The 26051-nt window shown below is 40.4% G+C and overlaps 1 protein-coding gene across 1 annotated transcript; it reads right to left on the reverse strand.

Annotated features, from left to right (window-relative positions):
- Positions 1-942: 942 nt before the first annotated feature.
- On the reverse strand, positions 943-23968 carry LOC124252283 (zinc finger protein 121-like). Its single transcript, XM_046685563.1, is given in 7 exon segments — positions 943-1423; positions 1425-2609; positions 3121-3203; positions 10383-10466; positions 11070-11196; positions 11810-11898; positions 23876-23968. Coding segments are annotated over 6 exon segments (1689 nt in total). The 5' UTR covers positions 11843-11898; positions 23876-23968; the 3' UTR covers positions 943-1246.
- Between the last annotated feature and the right edge of the window lie 2083 nt (positions 23969-26051).

Here is a 26051-nt window from a genome sequence, read left to right on the forward strand (position 1 = left end):
TCAAGTGAATCCTGGCTGACCCATTAACATCTGGGGACTCCAGATAGCACCGAACCATATACGGTCTGAAAGTCAAAATGAATACGCATTTCTCAGGGGGAACACTTTCAAACACAGCCAGTCAACTGCAGGCCTGCTTACCCTGCCTAGCCCATTTTTCCCGTGGAAACCACAATAAAACTGCATTTCCATACTTCTGCTCCCTCTCCCTGTCGCATGGGCCCTTGGAGGTTCCCTGAGTGGCCTTCTGTGGAATATGTTGTGTTCTCTCCAAGAAACTGTGAGTGTAACAAAACAATGAAACTCTTTCTGGTTTCTTTCCTTGATCTGCATCTGGCTTCACCATACCTCACACAGGGTAAAATGATTAAAAGGCAGTAACACGACTCAGATTATCATAGTTTTGAAATTGGGAATTTTGAGTCCTCCAACGTTGTTATTCTATTTTCAAGATTATTTTTATACAGGGTCCCTTGTAATTGCATATGAATTTGAAATGCAGCTTTTCCATTTCTGGAAAAAAGAAAAAACAAAGGCCACTGGAATCTTGATTGCACTGAATCTATAGATTGCTTTGGTTAGTACTGACATGATGATAATATTCTCTTCCTATCCTTGAGTATAGGATATCTTCCCATTTATTTATGTCTTCTTCAAGTCCATTCAGAAATGTTTTATACTTTTCACCGTACAAATCCAGTCGGTTAGAAGGGAATTAAGTGTGAATCTTACAGACCCACTTTTTACCAGGTTGCAAGCTGGAAGACACAGCAATTAGACTGGTCTATCAGTGGAAAGAAAGATACATCACACACAGGAATGATCAGGGCCTAATCACAATCTATCTATAGGACCACCCAGAATGTTATGTGTATCAGAAGACCCCCAGATTCACACTCAGGGTAGCATTTCCCATACTTCCTATATTCAGTTTCTCTTTAATTTGAATTATCATACGTTTATTAAGGAAGAGAAACAATCTTACGAAAAATGATAATGACTATACAACATTTCTTACATTCATAAAGTTTTTCTCCACACAAAAAACAAGTGAACATTACTAGAACAATTTTCCCACATTACACCACTTGGATTTCTCTCCATTACAAGGTGTCTCATTTATAAAAATAAATACATTTCACTGAGGAAACAGTGAAGGGCTTCCCATGTTTCTTAATGGTATGCTTTCACTGTTAGTCCATACATGCCAGGTTGTGATGAGATTCTCATGGCTTTCCCTCATTCCTTATACTTCTAGAGCATCTCTCCAGTGTGGTTCTTTCACGTCTTCAAAGTGAACTGGGACAACTGAGGGCTTTACCACATTCTTTACACTGACAGGATTTCTCTGCAGGTAAGTGCTTTCATGGTACCAAAAGGAAATGGGAAAACTGAAGGTTTTCCCTACATTCTTTACGTTTCTAAGGTTTCTCTCCAGCGTGAGTACGCTTGTGAACGATCAAGTACAAAAAACTGCTAAATGTTTTCCCACATACATTACACTCAATAGGCTTTTGTCCAGTGTGAGTTCTAAAATGTCTGTTAAGATGTGAGGAAAGAGCAAAGGCTTTCCCACATGCGTCACATTTAAAAGGCTTCTCTCCAGTATGAGTTTTTCTATGGTCAGTAAGGCTTGAGGACTGAGTGAAGGCTCTCCCACATTTCTTGCATTCATAGGGTTTCTCTCCAGTGTGAATCCGCATGTGAACTTTAAGGGACACAGAACATTTAAAGCCTTTTCCACATTCCTCACATTTATAGGGTTTCTCTCCAGTATGAGTACGGTTGTGAATGATTAAGTATGAAGAACTGCTAAATCTTTTCCTACATATATTACACTCAAAACGCTTCTCTCCAGTGTGAGTTCTAAAATGGGCAGTAAGATTTGAGAAACTAGCAAAGGCTTTCCCACATGTGTCACATTTAAAAGGCTTCTCTCCAGTGTGAATCTTATTGTGGTAAATGAGGCCTGAGGATTGAGTGAAGGTTTTCCCACATTCCTTACATTCATAGGATTTCTCTCCAGTGTGGGTTCGCATGTGAACCTTAAGGTGCATAGAACGTTTAAAGCCTTTCCTGCATTCCTTACATTTAAAGGGTTTTCTTCCAGTGTGAATTCGAACATGAGCGTTAAGGTATGCAGATCGTTTAAAGGATTTTCTGCATTCCTTACATTTGTAATGGTTGTTAGCAGTGTGAGTTTGTACATGCGCACCGAGGCATGCGGAGTGAATAAAAGATCTTGAACATTCCTTCCGTTCATAGTTTTTTCCTCCATTCTGAGCTCTCATTGGTGCTTGAAGGTAAGACTGATTAAGGGGGGTTTCCCCACCATCACTGCGTTTGAAGGCACTCTCTTGCATGATAGTTTTCCAGCACACAGTCTCTGGAGTCGGGCTGAAGGCTTTTCCCCACTGATTAAACATGGAAAGTTTCTCTCCAGAAGAGGTTTTCTTGGGCGGGGTAAGGAAGCTTCTTCCATACTGATTATCCTCATAACTGTTCCCTCCATTCTGAGTTTTCCTCTGGGTCTTAAGACATGAATGTTCACTGAAGACTTTCCCACATTGCTCACAATCATGGAGTTCCAACCCATTGTGGATTCTTTTCTGTTGAAGAATGAAGAACGATCATTCAAAGATTTTTCAGATTCACTAAGTGATCCCACCCATCTGAAAATAGAAACATTATGATGATGATGATGACGACAATGATAATGATGATGATTACCATTTCCATTCCATTCATACACTTCCTATCCTGCTGATTTCTTTCAAGTTGAATGATGGAATCCTTTTGCCAGAATGATATGCCATCTACTCTATTTTTAAAAGATTCTTGTACCGTTTCATGAAATTGTTTAAAAAAGTCAATGTCTAGTTATATAAGTGGAAATGAGTCTTTGTGGGAAGTCTGAAGCAACGACTTTCAAACTACACCTAGGATATCCCCCAATTCATCATATTCAGAATATTTTCCCAGAGACATCGCTCTCTTTTGGACAAATGTCACTTATCTCAAATATTTATCAGTTATGCTCATCTTCTAAGTAATGAAAATGGCAATCTTTGCTCAGTGTGGAAAGCAAGAAATACCTCTTTTTAAACTTAGTGATCTTACCTTTTCTAGACTATTGGGTGTTTTCTCCCCAAAAATATCCTGTTGAATTGTCAAGTCTTCGGTTTTAAGTTGCATTTCCCGTTCTAAAATAAAAAAGAATAACAAATGTAGGAATTTGCAAAAAAGAAATGTAGGCTGAAGGAGTTAAAAACAATAAGGCTCACTGTGTTACTTCCAAATTAAACATATTAAACAAAAAAAAGGGCAAGACAGATGTGAGGAGGGACTGGCCCTGTGGCTGAGTGGTTAAGTTCACACGCTCCACTTTGGTGGCCCAGGGTTTTGCCGGTTCGGATTTTGGGCGCGGACATGGCACCACTCGTCAAGCCATGCTGAGGCGGCATCCCACATGCCACAATTAGAAGAACCCACAACTAAAAATATACAACTACGTACCAGGGGAATTTGGGGAGAAAAAGGAAAAATAAAATCTTAAAAAAAAAAAGACTTGAAGAGTATGGCTATGTCAAAAATTTTGAAAGGTAAGGATTCGCATTCAAAATTCAGTAGTAGATTAAAACAACTGTATGAAATGTAAATATCATGGGGAAAAGAAAGAGAATACTATCAGGGAAAGAAAGTCGCAAAGTTCTAGACAAGGAGCATACATCCAAATAATGAAGTTAAAAATTAAGCAGAACAAGTCATTCTGTGAGATCATAGGAAATTTTCATTAAATGTTAAGTAAGAGGACTTCCCTCTGGGAGGAGGTGGAGATAGGTGAAAACTCTCTGACCCCGACTGAACAGCCTAGTACCTGCAAGCGGCTTTCTTCCAACGGACGCCCCCAGAAGATCAACACACACCTAGGGCAGAAGCGAGCACACACCAGAGGAGCGACGGTGGAAACAGGTGACCAGAACCCTACCTAAACCCTCCGCAATTACTCCTAAATGCAGAGGGAAACTCTAGAGTTACACACTTGAGCCCATGGGGAGAGTCTCACTCCGCCATTGGCGGGGAGATCCCACCTGGTGTCCACAGCGCCCGGAGGGTCCCAGAGAGAATCACAGAGGGCGTGGCGGCCCCCTGGCTGCCACTGCCTGCACGGCCAAGCAAGGGATTGCCGGAGATCTCGGAGAGGACTGGGGCTGGGTGGAGCTCCAAAGGCTGGCTCCGCGGCCCAGGGGGGAAGCTCCAGAGTTCCACCCGGGCAGCAGACAAAACTCTCTGTCTGCCATTAGCAGAGGGGCCACGCCCAGCATCCACAACACCGGCAAGGTCCCAGAGAGGAGAATATCAGGCAGGGCAGCAGCTGACCAGCTACCACTGAAATCAGGATCTCCGGCTATCCCCCAGTCAGGGCAAAGGGCTCCCTGAGTTCCTGGGGAACAGGACTGGGGCTGGGTGGAGTTCCAGCGACCCAGCTCCGTAGCCTAGGGGGAAACCCTACAGGCTCACAGTAGCCTCAGCAAAAGCCTCTGCACAGCAGTAGTAAAGAGCACCCATCCGGGAGCCACAAGGCTGGAAGACCCCGGGACAAAAGTAGCATAGCTAGGTGAGCTAACTACAGACTGTAGAAGACGCCAATAGCTCTGCTGTGACCCATAGTGGACAAGAGATTTTGTGGGTGCCGACAGTGTCGGAGCGGCAAATATAAGTGATCCTACCCCTGGCCGCTGGAAAAGCCCATAACACCGTTGCAGACCCCAAGGAGGGAGCACGTCTATGTGGGCTGCAACAGTAGGCACCAGCAGCCTGAAGCCCCCCCGTGACGGCCCCCATGACAGAAGAGGGAATCCAAAGGACCACTGTGACTATGAGGAGGGGCCCAGGCCCAGTTAGCAACTGCAGATAGGGTTCCTGGTTGGTGCAGTGTAAACAGCTGCTCCCCCACCACACCAGGAGAAACAAGTGGAAGGAGCAACTAAACTCTATCTCTATGCAGAGGCACAAATCTACAACATCAAGCAATATGAAAAAATACGTTAGATCTCCAGAACAGAAGGAAAATAACAAATACACAGAAAACAATCCCAAAGAAAATGAAATATACAACCTAAATGACGATGACTTCAAAACAGCCATCATTAAAATACTCAATGAGTTAAGAGAGAATTCAGATAGACAACTCAACGAGTTCAGGAGCTATGTCACAAAAGAGTTTGATACGATGAAGAAGAACCAAACAGAAATACTGGAAATGAAGAACACAATAGAGGAGATTAAGAAAAATCTAGATGCACTGAACAGCAGGGCCGATAATATGGAGGAAAGAATTAGCAATTTGGAAGATAGGAATATAGAAATGCTGCAGGCAGAGGAGTAGAGAGAAGTAAGACTAAAAAGAAATGAAGAAACTCTCCGAGAATTATCAGACACAATTAGGAGATGCAACATAAGGATTATAGGTATACCCGAGGGAGAAGAGAAGGAGAAAGGGGCAGAAAGCCTATTCAAAGAAATAATGGCTGAGAACTTCCCAAATCTGGTGAGAGAGACGGATCTTCAGGTGACAGAAGCCAATAGATCTCCAAACTTTATCAATGCAGGAAGACGAACCCCACGGCATATAGTAGTGAAGCTAGCAAAAGTCAACGACAAGGAGAAAATACTAAGGACAACCAGACAGAAGAAACTAACTTACAAAGGAACCCCCATCAGGCTATCAGCAGATTTCTCAGCAGAAACTTTACAGGCTAGAAGAGAGTGGAATGATATATTCAAAAATCTGAAGGACAAAAACCTACAGCCGAGAATTCTTCTACCCAGCGAAAATATCCTTCAAATACGATGGAGAAATAAAAACTTTCCCAGATAAACAAAAATTAAGGGAGTTCATTGTCACAAAACCTCCTCTTCAGGAAATCCTCAGGAAAACCCTCATTCCTGAAAAATCAAAAAAAGGAAAGGGGCTACAAAACCAAGAGCAGAGGAAATAAGTAGAAGGACAACAACAGAGAGTAGCAGCTCTACATCAGAACAGATTAAACCATGGGACGAGAAACAAAGGAAATTGAAGAAAACTGGAAAGCAAGACATAAAATGGTAGTGGTAGGCCCCCACATCTCAATAATCACTCTAAATGTAAATGGATTGAACTCCCCAATCAAAAGACACAGAGTGGCAGGATGGATCAAAGAACAAGACCCAACAATATGCTGCCTCCAGGAAACACACCTCAGCCCCAAAGACAAACACAGACTCAGAGTGAAGGGATGGAGAACAATACTCCAAGCTAATAATGAACAAAAGAAGGCAGGTGTCACTATACTAATATCAGACAAGGTAGACTTCAAAGCAAAACAGATAAAGAAAGACAAAGAGGGACAGTATATAATGATAAAAGGGACTCTCCACCAAGAAGACATAACACTTATAAATACATATGCACACAACACAGGAGCACCAAAATTGGTAAAGCAACTCTTAACAGAACTAAAAGAAGATATCAACAACAATACAATAGTAGGGGACCTCAACACACCATTAACACCAAGGACAGAACATCCAGACAGAAAATCAACAAGGAAATAATAGAATTAAATGAAAAATTAGACCAGATGGACTTAATAGATATATACAGAACACTTCATCCAAAAACAGCAGGTTACACATTCTTCTCAAGTGCACATGGAACATTCTCAAGGATTGACCATATTTTGGGAAACAAAGCAAGCATCAATAAATACAAGAGAGTTGCAATAATATCAAGCATCTTTTCAGATCATAATGCTATGAAACTAGAAATCAACTACAAGAAAAAAGCAGAGAAAGGTGCAAAAATGTGGAGACTAAACAACACGCTTCTGAACAAACAACGGATTATTGAAGAAATTAAAGAAGAAATCAAATATTATCTGGAGACAAATGAAAATGAGAACACGACATACCAAATCATTTGGGATGCAGCAAAAGCAGTCCTAAGAGGGAAATTCATCGCAATACAGGCTCACCTCACTAAACAAGAAAAAGCTCACATAAGCAACCTCAAACGACACCTAACAGAACTAGAAAAAGAAGAACAAACAAAGCCCAAGTCAGTAGAAGGAGGGAAACAATAAAAATAAGAGCAGAAATAAACGATATTGAAACAAAAAAGACAGCAGAAAGGATCAATGAAACAAAGAGTTGGTTCTTAGAAAAAATTAACAAAATCAACAAACCTTTAGCCAGACTCACCAAGAAAAGAAGAGAGAAATCGCAAATAAATAAAATTAGGAATGAGAGAGGAGAAATCACAACAGATACCAATGAAATACAAGGGATCATAAGAGAATACTATGAAAAACTATATGCCAACAAATTGAACAACCTAGAAGAAATGGACAACTCCCTAGACTCCTACAACCTCCCCAAACTGAATCAGGAAGAAATGGAGAATCTGAATAGGCCAATCACAAGTAATGAAATAGAAACGGTAATCAAAAACCTCCCCAAAAATAAGAGTCCAGGACCAGACGGCTTCTCTGGAGAATTCTACCACACATTCAAAGAAGACTTAATAAATATTCTTCTCAAACTATTCCAGAAAATAGAGGAAGATGGAGTACTCCCTAACACATTCTATGAAGCCAACATCACTCTGATCCCCAAACCTGACAAGGACAACACAAAGAAGGAGAAGTACAGGCCAATATCACTGATGAACACAGATGCAAAAATCCTCAACGAAATTCTGGCAAACCGAATACAGCAATACATCAAAAAGATTATACACCACGATCAAGTGGGATTTATACCAGGGACACAGGGATGGTTCAACATCCGCAAGTCAATCAACATGATACACTACATCAACAAAATGAAAAACAAAAACCACATGATCATCTCAATAGATGCAGAGAAAGCATTCGACAAGATCCAACACCCATTTATGATAAAAACCCTCAATAAAACGGGTAGAGAAGGAAAGTACCTCAACATAACAAAGGCCATATATGACAGACCCACAGCCAACATCATACTCAATGGACAAAAACTGAAAGCCATCTCTCTGAGGACAGGAAGAAGACAAGGGTGCCCACTTTCACCACTCCTATTCAACATAGTACTGGAGGTGTTGGCCAGAGCAGTTCGGAAGGAAAAAGAAATAAAAGGAATCCAAACAGGTAACGAAGAAGTAAAACTCTCGCTGTTTGCAGACGACATGATCTTATATATAGAAAACCCCAAAGAATCCATAGAAAAACTATTAGAAATAATCAACAACTACAGCAAAGTAGCAGGGTATAAAATCAACATACAGAAATCAGTAGCATTTCTATACACTAACAATGAACTAACAGAAAAAGAACTCAAGAACTCAATCCCATTCACAATCACAAAGAAAAGAATAAAATACCTGGGGATAAACTTAACCAAGGAAGTGAAGGATCTATACAATGAAAACTACAAGACTTTCTTGAAAGAAATTGACGACAACATAAAGAGATGGAAAGACATTCCATGCACATGGATTGGAAGAATAAACATAGTTAAAATGTCCATACTACCTAAAGCAATATACAGATTCAATGCTATCCCAATCAGAATCCCAAGAACATTCTTCACAGAAATTGAACAAACAATCCTAAAATTCATATGGGGCAACAAAAGACCGCGAATTGCTAAAGCAATCCTGAGCAAGAAAAACAAAGCCGGGGGAATCACAATCTCCGATTTCAAAACATACTACAAAGCTACAGTGATCAAAACAGCATGGTACTGGTACAAAAACAGGTCCACAGATCAATGGAACAGAATTGAAAGCCCAGAGATAAAACCACACATCTATGGACAGCTAATCTTTGACAAAGGAGCAGAGGGCCTACAATGGAGAAAAGAAAGTGTCTTCAACAAATGGTGCTGGGAAAACTGGACAGCCACATGCAAAAGATTGAAAATTGACCATTCTTTTTCACCACACACCAAAATAAACTCAAAATGGATCAAAGACCTAAAGATTAGGCCTGAAACAATAAGTCTTCTAGAAGAGAATATAGGCAGTACACTCTGACATCAGTTTCAAAAGAATCTTTTCAGACACTATAATTCCTCAGTTGAGGGAAACAATAGAAAGAATAAACAAATGGGACTTCATCAGACTAAAGAGCTTCTTTAAGGCAAGGGAAAACAGGATTGAAACAAAAACACAGCTCACTAATTGGGAAAAAATATTTACAAGCCACTTATCCGACAAAGGGTTAATCTCCATAACATACAAAGAACTCACACGGCTTAGCAACAAAAAAACAAACAACCCGATCAAAAAATGGGCAGAGGACATGAACAGACATTTCTCAAAAGAAGATATAAATATGGCCAATAGACACATGAAAAGATGTTCATCATCGCTAATCATCAGGGAAATGCAAATCAAAACCACACTAAGATATCACCTTACACCCGTTAGATTGGCAAAAACATCTAAAACCAAGAGTGACAAATGTAGGAGAGGTTGTGGAGAAAAAGGAACCCTCATACACTGTTGGTGGGAATGCAAACGGGTACAGCCACTATGGAAAACAGTATGGAGATTTCTCAAAAAGTTAAAAATAGAAATACCCTATGACCCAGCCATCCCATTACTGGCTATCTATCCTAAGAACCTGAAATCAGAAATCCCAAGAGTCCCTTGCACGCCTATGTTCATCACAGCATTATTTACAATAGCCAAGACATGGAACCAACCTACATGCCCAGAAACTGATGATTGGATAAAGAAGATATGGTATATATACACAATGGAATACTACTCAGCCATAAAAAAAGACAAAATTGGTCCATTTGCAGCAACGTGGATGGACCTCGAGGGTATTATGTTAAGCGAAACAAGCCAGTCAGAGAAAGACGAACTCTATATGACTCCACTCATAGGTGGAAGTTAACATATTGACAAGGAGATCTGATCGGTGGTTACCAGGGAAAAGGGGGGGTGGGGGGAGGGCACAAAGGGGGAAGAGGTGTACCCAGAACATGACTAACAATAATGTACAACTGAAATTTCACAAGGTTGTAATCTATCATAACATTAAAAAAAAAAAAAGTTCCTTAAGGTAGAAACTGACTTTGGTAATATAATACATATAACAAAATATACATATAATGTAGATATAACAAATATATTAATGTATTTTAAATATAATAAAAATATGACAGAAACACACACACACACACAAAAAAAAATGTTAAGTAAGAATGTAAGAGAAGCTGACAATGCCCAAAGCGTCAGAGACCAGTGACCTCAGCCTTCTGGAGAAAGCACGTCTTAAAGTTTCCTCATTATGATTCTGACACACTGAGATTTTCATTGGCCAGGGAAGTTCTTCACACTCGCTCACCTTGGAAGACTCCTCTCCCCTCTGTCCTCCAATCTTCTTCTTCTTCCAACCAAGAGATCAGGTCAGATTTGAACACCTGACATTCTGTGCACAGGGAAAGACGTATTAAGAGAAAAGGCCTCCGCAAAGATGACAAACTTCCCCATGAATCAGGTCCTATATTTCTGATGAATGCAGTAAAATTATTTCAAAAGACATAAAAATGCAAATATCCCTGCTTTCTGTGCAAAGAGACTGCAGTCTCTCGCTCCTCAAACCCACGTTCAGACATATATACACACATTACAGAACATTAAGACTTATATTGAAATAGGAAATTAAGTATAAAAGAGATATGCATTCTCATGGAGGAACCACCACACCACTGGTTCTAATACTTCACTGTCCATTGGAATCATGTCCAGTGTTTTCATTACAACACAGATGTCCGGGCTCAGTGCCAGAGTTTCATTCACTATGTCAAAGGTCGAGTCTGAGAACGCACATTTCTAAGAGAGTGATGGAGATGGTTTTAGTCTTAGAACTACATTTTTTAAGAAACCACACTGGATTAAAACCCATTAGTGTACAGACTAGTGTCTGTTAGTTTCCATTATGTGCAGATGTCTCATCACCGATACTGGAACATAGTAAACACATCATATATATCTGTTCCATAAGAGGCTACAGGAAGGATGGCAGCCTTACCTACTGTGGTCAGGTTCTTGTAGGTCTCCAGCATCACATCTCTGTATAGATTTTTCTGGGCTGGGTCCAGTAAAGTCCACTCCTCTCGGGTGAAGTGCACAGCCACATCAGCGAAGGTAACCGAGTCCTAAACCATCACACACAGGCTGGGTCAGTAAAGTTACATCTCTACCAGTGTTCAGTGGGGAATGAAGATGGCAGACCAATGGCAACAGAGGGTATCAAGGTCTCTCATCATCTCCCCCAGGGTGTAATGCTCTTATGTACTCTTCTCTCTATCTACACTCACTCACGGTTGATCTCCTCCAGTTATGGGTTTAATGGAACCGCTAACACATGAACTTATCTCATCACTGGACTAAAAGCTCTTCTCATCTTATTTCCTCCCTGCAGCATGTTTCTAAGCAAACTGCAGACACTTGGGAAAGTTGAGAAATGAATAAATTCTTCAAAAAAATGCACACTTTCATTTTTGTTACCATGTCAGACCATGTAGCAAAATAAAAAAATATGCAGTCACCATCGTAAAAGACGATATTAGAATGTAATTACTGAAATACTGAGATTATTCACAGGAATCAATCCAAGAGGCTCTCCTTTGGGAGGGAATTCAACAGGGATGCAGTCCTTGAGTGGCTTGATTTCTTTAAGAAACTCTGGAGACAGGTCTACCTAGAAGGAAATGTGTCTAACTGGTGGATGTAGTACGTCATTAGTAGAAGGATACACTTTCTAATTACCCGAGAAAAAGTTGTCAAACAGTCAGTTGCCATCCTTTCTGATTCTATCTTTTCCTCAGGGAGGCAGAAAGGGTCCTTCGAAAGAAGATCTAGGAGAAAAGAAAGAAGGCATAAGGATTCAGAGGTGACCATAATTCTCATATTTACCTGCCTGGAGGTCATTCCATTCTGGCTTGTAATTCCCAGTATCTCTCCACACTCAAGAAATCTCACACAAATACACACTACTGCCATCAAACGTGGGGGGGAGTCCTGTCTCACCTGGAGCCACAAAAGGGGATTGTGAGCCGTGCTGCCCATCAGGAAAAGCATAATGGGTTCATTTTACAGGGTAGGAAGCTTAAGTCCTGGGGAATGTGACTCTTCATCTCTCAAGGCAATAAACTTGATGAAGACTATGCAGCCACTCTCCCTAAGGCATATGTACCAGGAAGCTGACTCAGAGCACAGCATTCACTGGCTCACTTAAGCTCCTAGATAAACCAGCAGCACGACTGCTCAGGTCCAGACCAAAGGACTCTGTATCGTGCAGGGAGAAACTAAAAGCTACTAAAACAGTATGCTCTGTAACAAAAGTATCAGTAACATCAACTGCCATTTACTGAGGACCACTGTACCAGATGTCTCACTAGCAGATTACAGCTCACTACATTTGGAACAACTTGAATTTCTGAATCTACTCTTTTGGCTCTAAATTCTGTATGATCTAAACACAAATCAAATATATCTGATTAAAAATTAGTATGTAGTGAATTCAGAAGACTTCAAATATAGATAATGTAAAATATCTTAATTTTTTAATACTGCTTAAGTAAATATTTTCAATATATAATAACTGATACATTCTACTGGATGCAACTAGTTAAGACTGCTCCTGGGCATACGAAAAGAAGAAAAATGCAGTATTTTATTTGGTCAACGCTCTTGAGCTTCCCTTGACGGACGCTGGAGAAGTCTGAAGCTCTGTAAGGACTTCCTTTTAAGTTGTTATCACTGCCTTATTCCTTTTTCCTTTGAGTAAATAATGAAGCTATGTCCTTGTACTGGGCATTCAGTTGAGGGCACTAACCTATACAGAAAATGTCCCAGGCATTAAAGATCCACCAATCCCTGGATAATACAGACAATAAAGCAATAACTGATATACCAATTTACCACCAATATGGGAAAACAATCAAGCAGATGACAAAATAATAAGTGTCCTACACACAGAAAAAGCACATATATATTCTACTGGTTCCTGAATAAGTAAATGGAGAAAAAGGGAAATAATTACTACGTCTTCCACATCTGACTCTTAAAAGATTAGAAAAAGCACGTCAATGTTTTTACAAAAGAACTCAGAATACATTAAAGTCCTGGGAAGCCCCCACAGGTCTTGGTTGGAAGCATTCAAATCAAACAGGTCTGCACTCTCCCCTTTCCTTGGCCAAAGGGCAGTGCCGTATCACACTCCCCCAACATCCGCCTATTGTACGAGCCTTTTTCAGATGGTGAGCACCTTTTCATTTCACTTTTCAGTTCGTTTTCCACCCAATTGGCTTTTATATTTATTTGTTTCTTCCACAGACTTCCTTCACGTGTCTTAAATCATCCTTTAACATCCTGTATTTGAAGATCATCTTCTTTTTGTTAAAAATCAGTAACTTCTGGTGTGATGCCAGCATCACAGCAGAGCACATTGTTCTGTCTCGCCCTTTTAAGTTCCAACCAGTAGGACAGGCACAGAACAACAAAGGACTCTGCACAGCACACCAGAACACCTGGGAGAGCCATACATCTACACATGTGAAGGGGGGCTGACTAGACTTCCTGTACCTTGTGGAACCAGGAGAGCAGTGGCGGCCACTCCTGAGACTGGAAGTTCCGGGAGCTGTGGCCACACCTCCCATCAGAGAATCCCAGAGCTGAGGTAGCACAGATGAATGGAAGCCCCAGGAGTCCAGGCAGCCCACGCTGCTGGAGGCACCAGGGAGCACTGCAGGCCCGTGACCAGAGGTTCTGGGAAATGTGATACCTGTAACCCAGCGGCCTTCCCCTACCCTGGTGGCAGTGCCTCTGACCAGCCTTTCCAGCAGCAGGGGCTGCATCCAAGACTCTGATACCCCCTGGAGTGGCAGTAGTGCCCCTGACCTGAGATTCCAGGAATCCTGCTGGTGTAGAGACCAGAGGCTGCAAGAGTCACAGCAACACTCACGGCTCAGCCTCTTCCTCTCCCCAAGCAGTGGCAGGTAGCACCATCAACCTGAGGTTTCAGAGCCACCACAGTACCCATGACTTGGCCCCTGGTAGTGTTACACCAACACTGTCCCTGCCAGCAAGGGGTGCTGTATCCAACACCTAAGTCCCTGATAGTGGTGGGTGTGCCTGTGACCTGAAGTTCCAGGACCCATGCAGGCACTGGAAACCAGAACTTAGGGAGCCCCGGTGGCATTCGTGATCCAGGCACTCCTTCCCTTGTGGTGGTAGCAGTGTTGTCAATGAACATGGGCAACCTGGCAGCAGCAGAGTGTTGCCAGCACCCCTGGATAACCCAGGAGCAGCAGTAGAGGGGGCACATGCGGCAGCAGTGTCTGAGCCCATGGAGAGCCCAGAGACCCAGGAAACAGTCACAATGGAGCCAGTAACTCCAGACCTTGCCAGCTGCAGAGGAACATGCAACTTTTGTCCCCCTCCCCATAGCAGAGGGGCCTGCAGACCCAATAAACCAAGACCTGGCAGAGGTGCCCATGACACCAGATCCTGCCCCACTCCCCCTGTGCCCATGCTGCAATGGGGGGACCCCTAACCCAGAAGCAGCAAAGTTGCTCTCACCCCAGTGACCTACAGGTGACACCCACAACTGCGGCAACGTTATAGGCAGCAAGGAACCAGCAACCTCAGACACACAAGCAGTGCAATGAGGGCACTGATGTTTGGCAGGGACAGTGGAAGGTGGAAAGCACAGGTTCTCAAATACAACAGAAGTAGCTCAGAATCAAAATAAACAGCTTACCCAAATAAGAAAACTGTTTCCTACCCCAAATGCACCGCCAGAGCAATAACTCATTAACCACTGGGAACAACAAGTGAACTAGTAGCATAAAAACGAAATGACATTTCTCTAGAAGCCAAACTTGAAGTCATGGAACACTGAGATCTAACTGACAGAGAATCCAAGATAGCTGTCATGAAGAAACACAAAGGCTTACAAGAATACTAAGAAAGATGGCTTACTGAACTGAGGAATAAAATGAATGAACACAAGGAATACTTCACCAAAGAGACAGAAACTCTAAAAAAAAAAAAGAAAAGAGCAGACTATATGGAACACAGAACTAGCGAGTTCTAAGATAGAAATCTAGAAATGACTCAGGTGGAAGAGGAGAGAGAACTATGATTTTCAAAAAAACGGAGAAATTCTGGGGCCAGCATGGTGGTGTAGTGGTTAAGTTCACGCACTCCACTTTGGCAGCCTGGAGCTCATCAGTTTAGATCCCAGGCACAGACCTACACAGTGCTCATCAAGCCATGCTGTGGCAGGCATCACACATATAAAATACAGAAGGATGGGCACAGATGTTAGTTCAGGGCCAATCTTCCTCAGCAAAAAGAGGAGGATTGGCAGTGGATGTTAGCTCAGGGCTAACCCTCCTCAAAAATAAAAAAAAGGAGAAATTCTACAAAAAATATCCAAATGAATCTGGAAAACCATGCAAGGACAATGGGTATCACAAAAGGAGAAGAGAGTGAGAACGGAGCAAAGAGCTTATTTAAAGAAATAATAGCTGAGAATTTCTCAACCTGAGGAAGGAACTGGATATACAAGGACACGAAGCTAACAGAACACCTAATTATCTCAATATAAAAACACCTTCTGCGTGGCACATTACATCAAAACTGTCACAAGTCAACGATGAAGGAAAAGTATTAAGGGCAGCCTGGGAGAAGAAAATAACTTACAAAGGAAGCCCTATTAGGCTATCAATGGATTCCTCAGCAGAAAATCTACAGGCTAGGAAAGAGTGAAATGATATACTCAAAGTTAAACACTGCCAAACTGTTAACTCAAAGTTAAACACTGTCAAAAATGCACTATCCAGCAAAGTTATCCTTCACAGATGAATCAGAAATAAAGGCTATCACCAACAAACAAAAGGTGAGGAAGTTCATCACCATTAGACCTGCCTTACAAAGAAGCTTGAAAGGAGCCTTCCTACCCAACACAAAAAGGCAAAGGAATACAAAGGTTTGAACAAGGTAATAAATAGAATCAGAGAATTGCAACTTGGTATCAGAATAGGTTAGCAAACAATTATAAATGCTACAGAGGAAGAAGACATTAAAAACAACTATGAACACTTCAATTTGGTCATAAACTCACAATACAAAAAGGGATACTTGTGACAACAAAAACATAGAAGGGGAAGAGGAAAAAGATGGAACCTGCACAGGCAAACGGAGATAAGATGCTATCAGCAGAAAAAGGACTATCTCATCTACAAGATCTTTTCTACAAACCTCACGGTAATGACAAAATAATTCAGAGGAGACTTGCAAAACATAAAAAATGAGGAAACTGAGAAACATAGAAAACTACCAAACTGAAATGGCAGGAAGAAACATGAGGAAAAAGAAACAATGGAAATACAGAAAAAACAGAATAAATGATAAGATGGCAGTACTAAGCCCTCATATATCAATAAGCACTCTCTATGTAAACAGATTGAATTCACCAATCAAAATACACACAGTGGCTGGATGGATTACAAAACAAGCTCAACAACGTGCTGCCTCCAGGAGACCAATCCTAGCTCTAAATATAAATACAGGCTAAGAGTGACGGAATGGAAGATGATACTCCAAGCAAATGGCAACCAAAAGAAAGTGGGTGTAGCCATACTTACAATGGACAAAACAGACTTCAAGTCAAAAAAGATAAAGGAAAGTTAGCATTCAAAGTCTTAGCCAGAGAAATTAGACAAGAAAAAGAAAAAGAAGGGATCCAAATTGGAAGGGAAGAAGTAAACTTTTCACGTTTTTGCAGATGACATGATTCTACACATAGAAAACCCTAAAAAATCCACCAAGAAACTATTAGAAATAATGAATGGACACAGTAATGATACAGGGTACAAAACCAACATAGAAAAATCAGTTGCACTTGTAGACGCTACCAATCAATTAGCAGAAAATCAAGAATATAATCCCATCTACAATTGCAATGAAAAACATAACTAGGAATAAATTTAACCAAAGACGTGAAAAAACTGTACAATGAAAACAGTAAGACAGTGTTGAAAGAATTTGAAGAAGACATAAACGGAGAGAAATTCCATGCTCATGGATTGGAAAAATTAACACAGTTAAAATGTCCATATTACCTAAAACAATCTATAGATTCAATGCAATCCCAATCAGAATCTCAGTGACATTCTTCATGGAAATAGAACAAAGAATCCTAAAATGTATATGGAGAAACAAGGGACCCTGAATAACCAAAGCAGTCCTGAGAACAAAGGACAAAGCTAGAGGTATTACCCTCCCTGATTTCGAAATACACTACAAACCTATAGTAGGTTTTGCAGGAAAAAACACACGTCAATGTAACAGAACTGAGAGCCCTGATATGAAACCACATACCTATGGATGGCTAATCTTGAACAAAGAAGCCCAAAACATAACATGGAGAAAGGAAAGTCTCTTCAATAAATGGTGTTGGGAAAAGTGGACAGCCACGTGCAAAACAAGAAAATCAGACAATTATTTTACACCGTACACAATAATTAACTCAAAATGGGTTAAAGATTTGAATGTAAAACTAGAAACCATAAAACCCCTAGAAGAAAACATAGGCAGTACACTCTTTGATACTGGTCTTGGCAATATGTTTTTGAATACCACATGTACTCAGTGAAGGGAAACAAAAGAAAAAATAAACACATGAGACTACATCACACTAAAAAGCTTCTGCATGGCAAAGGAAACCATTAACAAAATGAAAAGACAACACACCAACTAGGAGAAAATATTAACAAATCATATATCCAACAAGAGGTTAATATCCAAAATATTTAAAGAGCGCATATAACTCAACAACAAAAAAATGAACAACCCCATCAGAAAACGGGCAGAGGGTATGAACATTCTTCCAAAGAAGATGTACAGACAGCTCAAAGGCACATGAAAAGATATTCAACATCACTGTTAGGGAAACGCAAATTAAAATTACAATGGGATATCACCTCACACCCCTCAGAATGGCTACAATTATCAAGACAAAAAACTACAAATGTTGGAAAGGATGTGGAGAAAAGAGAACCCTCATACACAGCTGTTGGGATTGCAAACTGAAGCAGCTACTATGAAAAACAGTATGGAGATTTCTCAAAATAAAAATACCATAGGATCCAGCTAACCCAAGGCTGGGTATTCATCCAAAGAACATGAAATCACTAATACAAAAAGATAATATGAACCCCCTGTTCATTGCAACATTATTGACTATAGCCAAGACTTAAAAGCAACCCTAGCACCCATCAACAGATGAATGGAGAAAGAAGATGTGGTTATATATACTGTGGAATGCTACTCAACCATAAAAAATACAAAATCCCCCATCATCATTGCATTTGTGACAACATGGATGGACCTTGAGGGTACCATGCTAAGCAAAATAAGCCAGACACAGAAAGACAAATACTGTACGATTTCAGTCATATATGGAAAATAAAAAATAAACACACTGCTAAGAAGAACAGGTTGGTGGTTACCTGACAGGAAGGCATGGGGGGGGGTGGATGAAAGGGGTAAAGAGGCACATGTGTATGGTGATGGATAAAAACCAGACTATTGGTGATGAATACAATGCAGTCTATAGGGAAGCTGAAACAGTAATGCAGACCTCAAATTTACACACCGTTATAAATCAATATGACCTTATTAAATAAATTTTTTTTTTAATGGGCAGAGGATATGAACAGACGTTTTCCAAAGAAGATACACACGTGGCCAACAGGCACCGGGAAAGATGCTGAACATCACTAACTATTAGGGAGATGTAAATCAAAACTACAATGAGATGTCACCTAACACCCATCAGAATGTCTATTATTAAAAAGACAAGATATAACAAGCGTGGGAGAGGATGTGGAGAAAAAGGAACCTTCATACACTGCTGGTGGGAACACAAACTGGAGCAGGCACTATGGAAAAGAGGATGGAGATTGCTCAAAAAGTTAAAAACAGAAATACCACATGATCCAGCTATTCCACTTCTTGGCATTTCTCCAAATAACATGAAAACACTAATTCGAAAAGATATATGCACCCCTATGTTCTTGTAGCATCAATCACAATAACCAAGACTTGGAAACAACCTAAGTATCCACCAACGGATGAATGGATAAAGAACGGTGCTTACATGTATAAAGTGGAATACTACTCAGCCACTAAAAAATGACCAACTCTTCCATTTGCGAATAGGTGGATGAACGTTGAGGGCATTACACTAAGTGAAATAACTCAGACGGGGAAAGATAATTAGCATATGACCTCACTTATATGTGGAGGATAAACAGACACATACATATGGAGAACAGATTGGGGTTACCAGAACCAAAGCCAAAAGGAGTAGAGGGGTATATGTGTACGGTGACAGATGGCAACTAGACTTTTGGTGGTGAACACAATGCATTCTATACAAAAGTCAAAATGTAATGATGGACACCAGAAACTTATGTTATAAACCAATATCATTACTAAGAAGAAAAAAATAATAACCTTTAATAAATCAAACACAGACCAACAGGCCAAATGTTGATCTACAAAATGGTATTTGAATGCTGACAATCGACAAAAATTTTCATTATCTATGAACCATATCATCACCCTCACAAGCTCATAGTCCTTATTCTACAGTTAGAAGACTAAAACCCAGAAACACATAGGGTCACAAAACCTTGTGTCTAGACTCACAGTATAACTGTCCTTACTAGCAGGGGTCTCAAACTACGGGTCCTTGGGCTAAACAGGGTCAAGAATCTGTTTAGTCAGGTGGTGCCTACATAGAAAGTTTTACTCTTCTTTTTATTTTCTAATTTAGATTTTAAAATATACAGTTAAACATACACATCTTAAGTATTTAGTAGATGAGTTTTGAAAATCTCATATTCTCGTGCAGTGACCAGCCTGAACAAGATAACGTAGTTCTGGGGTCGGCCCCGTGGCCAAGTGGTGACGTTTTTGCATGCTCCACTTGGGCGGCCCAGGGTTTTGCCGGTTCAGATCCTGGGCGCAGACATGGCACCGCTCATCAAGCCATGGTGAGGCAGCATCCCACATGCCACAACTAGAAGGACCCACAACTAAAAATATGCAACTAGGTACCGGGGGACTTTGGGAAGAAAAAGGAAAAATAAAATCTTAAAAAAAAAAAAAGATAACATAGTTCTTTCTTTACAAAGCCTTCTTGCTCCTTCCAGGCCATTCCTTTCCCCTCACTTCCAGACAGGCAACTTCTGAGTTCAATCAATTACTCGACACACTATTCTGTATTATGTACATTAGGCAGTCTACATAGTGTGTCCAAAGTATATGCTAACTGATTTTTCCTCTGTTGTCTAGTTTAACAATATGGGCAAAAGATATTAAAATCTCCCACTAGAATTGTGGACTTGCCTATTTCTTCTGCTTCTGTCAAGCAAAGTTTTATATATTTGAAACAATATTATTGAATGGATATACATTTAAATCTTTATATTTTTCCCAACCAAATAAAAGGTTTATACTGTCAAATCTGGGTGTAATAACCCTTGATGCACACCACTCTCTCACCCTAGAAATGTAATCGACCAAATACAGAACGCTTTCCCCATCTCCTACTCCTGTCCTTTCCCACATGGCTAACTCCTATGCCTGGTCTTTTTATGAGAAATATTTATCAACTCTCTTACCTTCACCCTACTCCAATATAAAAAGAGAAAATAACAATGTCCTGTACTTTACTCCAGAACTCTAATCAGTTTGTAACAATACACTTACTTCTTTGCAGAGATGTTTGCCTCCTCCAATGGTTTACAAGTGTCCTAAGAACAGCCCTGGGTTGAAGTTTTCCACTAAGCACTGATAATCAAGCACTCAAACATGCATTAAGTGGGAGTATATCCTCTAGGAAATGAAGAGACGAAGGAAATACCTGGATTCTTTCACTTTTACCTTCTACAAAACTCTCAAATCATTTCATTTATTTTCTTCTGCAAAACAATCACCTATATCTAGGTTCCATGATCATGTTTTAAAATTTATTCATTACAAATTTCTACCTTGATTCAATGTCTTCACTTTCGTCTTTCCTGAAGTCCATTCCCAAAGCAGGAGTTAGTGAGTTCTATTTAAATTGTAATGGACTGAAAACATTCTCCTGCTAAAACATCTCAGAATTTTCCAGGGCCTTAGAATATTGCCTAGAGCACCTCATTCCCCTGGTGCAGTCCCTGCTCTCCACTCTATCTAAAACCACTGTCTGTTCTCCTTCTGCCAACCTTCTTTCCTCAGTTTAAGAAATGTAGTAAAGTCTCACCCATGCTGGATTTTCCTCATCAAGTTCTCTTCATCTGAAGTTTTCTCACCTGCTCTACAAACCCTCACAACAGCTCAACAACCTGACTAGATCAATCCTTCTCAGGCTTTGGTTCACAACTTAAGTATCAATCCCTTCCAATACATATTACCAGTTCATATTAAGCCATTCTGATGTCCAAACCACAAACTTACCGGTATTTGTTTAATATCTGTATTCCCAAACAGACTGGAAGCCCCATGGTGGCAGTACTTTGTCCATTTTGATGGCCATTCTTTCTCTGTCCCTGACACAGATCCTAGCTTGTTAAAGGAATTCAGTGACCATTTGTGGATTGAACTGCCATTCCCCACAAGAATGTTACAGTAGTATGCATAAATAAAATGAACACGAAAATAGAATTAGAACCTAAAAATCAAGTAAGACTCGCATAAAATGTCTGTGCAGAATGTAATATAAACCAAAACACTGCACTTCCGAAAAAATATTTTTACTCAGGATGAAAGTGGACAGGATACTCTTTTTGAAAACAAGTGCCTTCAAGTTAAAACTAAATTTTTTTCTTTATGTTTCTCTACATTTTTAGACAAGTTTTTAAAATGTTCATTCAGAAACTACCAAATGGTACAAGACCTGTAGAAGGAAATTTATAATATCCAGCTAAAGTAAATGTATATTTGCCCTTTGACCTAGAAAAACAACCTGAGAAGCTTGCCCTGAAAATACACGCCCACAAATGCGAAACAACAAATACAGAAGTTTATTCACTGCAGGTGATTAACAGCTGCTAAGATAATTGTTAGAAAGGTTGTTGGGGAACAAGATACTCTGAGTATCAAAATACCACCCCACATACGACTTTTTTATTCACAAGGAAAAGTCTACCTTTAAAACACAGCGTTCTGGTTATCATCACCTTAAGCAAGTGATCAAAGTTAGCATCACTAACTGAGGGATGACATAAATTTCTGTCTTCCTGATGGACTCCAATATGATGCACACATCACCTACAAAATATTTCAAAATGATCTTCTGAAGCCTCTATACCAGGAGTTGGCACACTTTGGTCACAGGCCTGTTTTCGTAAATAAAGCTTTGTGGGAACACAGCTGTGCCCATTTGCTTCCTTAGGTCTATGGCTGCTTGCCCACTACAAAGGCATGGCTGAGTAATTCTCACACCTTACGGCCTGAAAGCATCAAGTACTTATCATCTGGACCTTTTCAGACAAAAAGTTTGCAAACCCCTGCTCTGGACCCAATTACCAGTTGACAGGAAATACAAGAAATGGAGGAAACATTTACACACACCATGGAAATAAAATCAGAAATATCAACATGGGTAACTTTCTAAAAGAATGTGATTCTTCAAAGAGTCAATACAATTAACAAACAATAGCAAGTAATCTAGCTTAAAGATTAAAAGACATAACTGCCATATATAAACCTTGATTGAGTCCCAGATATAAAAACATGCTTTGGAAAAATGTGGAGAAATTTAGTTTTTAAGCAGAGTAGATACCTGATGACATTATTCTTTTTAACTTTCCTGGGTGAAATAACAGTATTTTAGTTTTAATAGGATAACATCCTTATCTTTGGAAGACGGACTAGCAAGTATATACGGGTCAAGTATCATATGTGCAATTTATTTTCAATTTACTTACTTTCAACTAGTTACCATAAAACGCATTCATTTACGGAAAGAGCAAGCATGCGAAATGCTAAAAATGGGTGAATCTGCTAAAATGAACACTCATTGTACTGAATGTTTAAATTTTCTGTAGATTTAACATTTTACAAAAGAAAATATGAGGGAAGAAACACATTTAGTCCAAATATCCTGTTAATGGTACACTGACCTATTCTAGAACTGGTGTCATAAAGTCTCCATCTTTTTCTCCTGGAGGCCCGTTTAACAGCTCAGAGGGGATGGAGGGGCCTAGAAGTTTAGAGGAAGAGACAGCTGAGTATCTTCCATTCCTTTAGAGGCAAGACTTGTGGTCAACATTTGCTTATAATTACATACGCAAACATGCTCACTCTTTACACCTAAGAAACTATCTTACCTTCATGTAATATTCAAAAACGGAAGCCGCAAAGACAAGGCCAAATTCTCCGGTGACACGTTCTGTCGCCCAGGAAAAGCAGCAGAGGCCCCTGACCCACTTTCCCCCGGACTCACAGCCACACGGCGGGGTCGCAGGTCCTGAGAACCGGAGGGTGCGGGGCCTGAGCAAAGGGACTCGCACAGCGGAGCTGCTCTCCTTCTGGGGAAAAGTCTCGAAGGTGACGCGGAGGCTCTGACCAGGGAAGCACAGAGGACGCCAACGCCCCGGGCGGCGCCCTTCCCGCCCCGGCTCAGCGCGGGGCCCAGCGGCCGGGCGGATGAGCGGAGGCCTGGCCTCTCTACGGAGCCCCTCGGGTCCCGGGCCGCACCTGTCCTTTAACGCCCTCCGTGCGCCCCTCTCCAAGAACTGGCTCCACCCCAAACGGACCACTACGAACCGCTGCCAGATGCGCCGAATCCCGGGACAACAAGACGGCGCGAACCAGTGACGCCACTTCCGCTTCCTGCCTCGGGCAGCAAGGGGAGGGGCTCCAGGGCTCGGGCTGCCAATCACGTCCGTCCATTTCAGGCTTAAAAATTGTAGTTCTCCCCGCGGGGCTGGAGGCGGAAACAGGCCCCCGGCCCAGGTGGAGGACGGAGGACGGCCTGTGGGCGGGGCCACGGGATGAGGGTGGGGGCAGATATCCAGGGGCGAGATTGGGGGCGGAACATGGCCCAGCGCGGGGTTTAGACGTCGGATGGGAGAGGCTGAGGGTGGGGACTCACGCTGCCAGGCGCTCATCAAAGACTTGTCTGCTCGCCTGTCCTCACCTTCTTAGAGCCGTTACCATGATTCTGTCTTAATAATGTGCCTGCCAATCCATGAGATGGTTTATCGCCTCCATTCAATAGATCCTGTATTTAAGCTTTATTTCCCCTCATTTCTTTTTATTTGCCTTGGACACCATGTCAACCTCTAATCATTGATTCCTTTGTGTTTTCAGTGTAATGCCATTTTTATATAGCTTTAATATTTTTCTTCTTCAAATATGTATTTCCGGTTTTTATTTTTCCTGTCTTAACTCCCATGGACCTTACCGGTCATGGCCTCCCATCCTAAATTTTGAAATAGTACTAATACCAGGCTTCCTAAGTCAGAAATTGTTCTATACTTTGGGTTTCAATGGGTGACCTTCGTGGAGTTAATAAAGGTCTTTTTAAATCCAGATTTACTAGAACATTTTGCCAAGAATTGTTCATGTGCATTATTAAATGTGTTTTATGCATCTATTGAATTGATAACTATTTGGCTACATTAATGTTTAATCTGTTCCTGTACAAAATATTTAATTTTTATGTAGCCAAGAAATTCTTTTTTGAAAAACAATTTCTGGGTTTCCTGCCTCGTCTTAAAATTTTTCCTCGAACTCTAGATTATTTTCAATTTTCCTAGTTTTGTTCTAAAATTTATTTTTAATGACATTTTAGTTTTTAATCCTCAAAGAATCTTTTTTGGCATGTGGTGTGGGATAGTGAATCAAATTTTTTTTTCCTCCAGAAAGATGGCCGCTTGATGTAGTATCATTTATTGATAAACTATCCTTGACCTACTGATTTGAAATTCCACATTTATTAAATAATAAATTCCTATATATACCTGTACCAATTTCTAGACTCTTCCATGCCAGCAATATTTACTTATGCCCATATCATACTCTTTTAATTACACTACTTTTTTATTGTTTTAACATTTAGAATTAAAAATACAATAGTTGCTGAAGTGTTTTTCATCTCACTACTTGAGGTAATCCAGAGACATTTAGTTTTTTATGCTCCTAATGACGTAGCTTCTCATGGTTTTTTCTTTTGTTTGTTTCTGCAACAGCTATAGTGAGACATAATTTGCAGGCCATACAATTTACCCATTAAAAACTATACCATTCAATGTTTTTTAGTATGTTCACAGAGTGGCACAACGAACACAAAAATTTTAGAACTTTTACTTCCCTACAAGAATACCATTTGGCTGTCATACCCCCATTTTCCTACTCCTTTAATGTCTAAGCTGCCAAGAACTTATTTTCTGTCTCTATAGACTTGTGTTTTCTAGACATTTCATGTGAATGAAATCGTACAGTACTTTCTAATTGGTGTGTAGTGGTATCTCATCATTGTCTTATTAAGGTCCTGTGTAATTTTTTTCAGCAAAGTTTTGCAGGTTTTAGTATAAGAGTTTTTTTTACCTCCTTGGTTAAATATATCCTTAGTTATCTTATTCTTTTTGATGCAATTGTGAGCAGAGTTTTAAAAATTTCTTTTTCACATTGTTTGTTGTTGTGTATAGAAACACACTGATTTTTCTTTGTTGATGTTGTACCCTGTGAGATTGATGAATTTGTTTATTAGCTAGAGTAGTTTGTGTATGTGTATGTATTAACCACATATCTTACTTTTCTCAATCTTTATTATACATCTAACATTTGTATGTTTTGAGCACCCACTATGTGCCAGGCACCATGTGAATCCCTGGAAAGACGCTGGAGAGTAAAAACAGTCACATTTTCTGACCCACCAAGAATCACAAAATTACCAACATGAGAGCCAAATCAAGAAATAGTACAGGATGCTGGACTT

Source organism: Equus quagga, chromosome 14, assembly GCF_021613505.1.
Source record: "Equus quagga isolate Etosha38 chromosome 14, UCLA_HA_Equagga_1.0, whole genome shotgun sequence".
Taxonomy (NCBI): domain Eukaryota; kingdom Metazoa; phylum Chordata; class Mammalia; order Perissodactyla; family Equidae; genus Equus; species Equus quagga.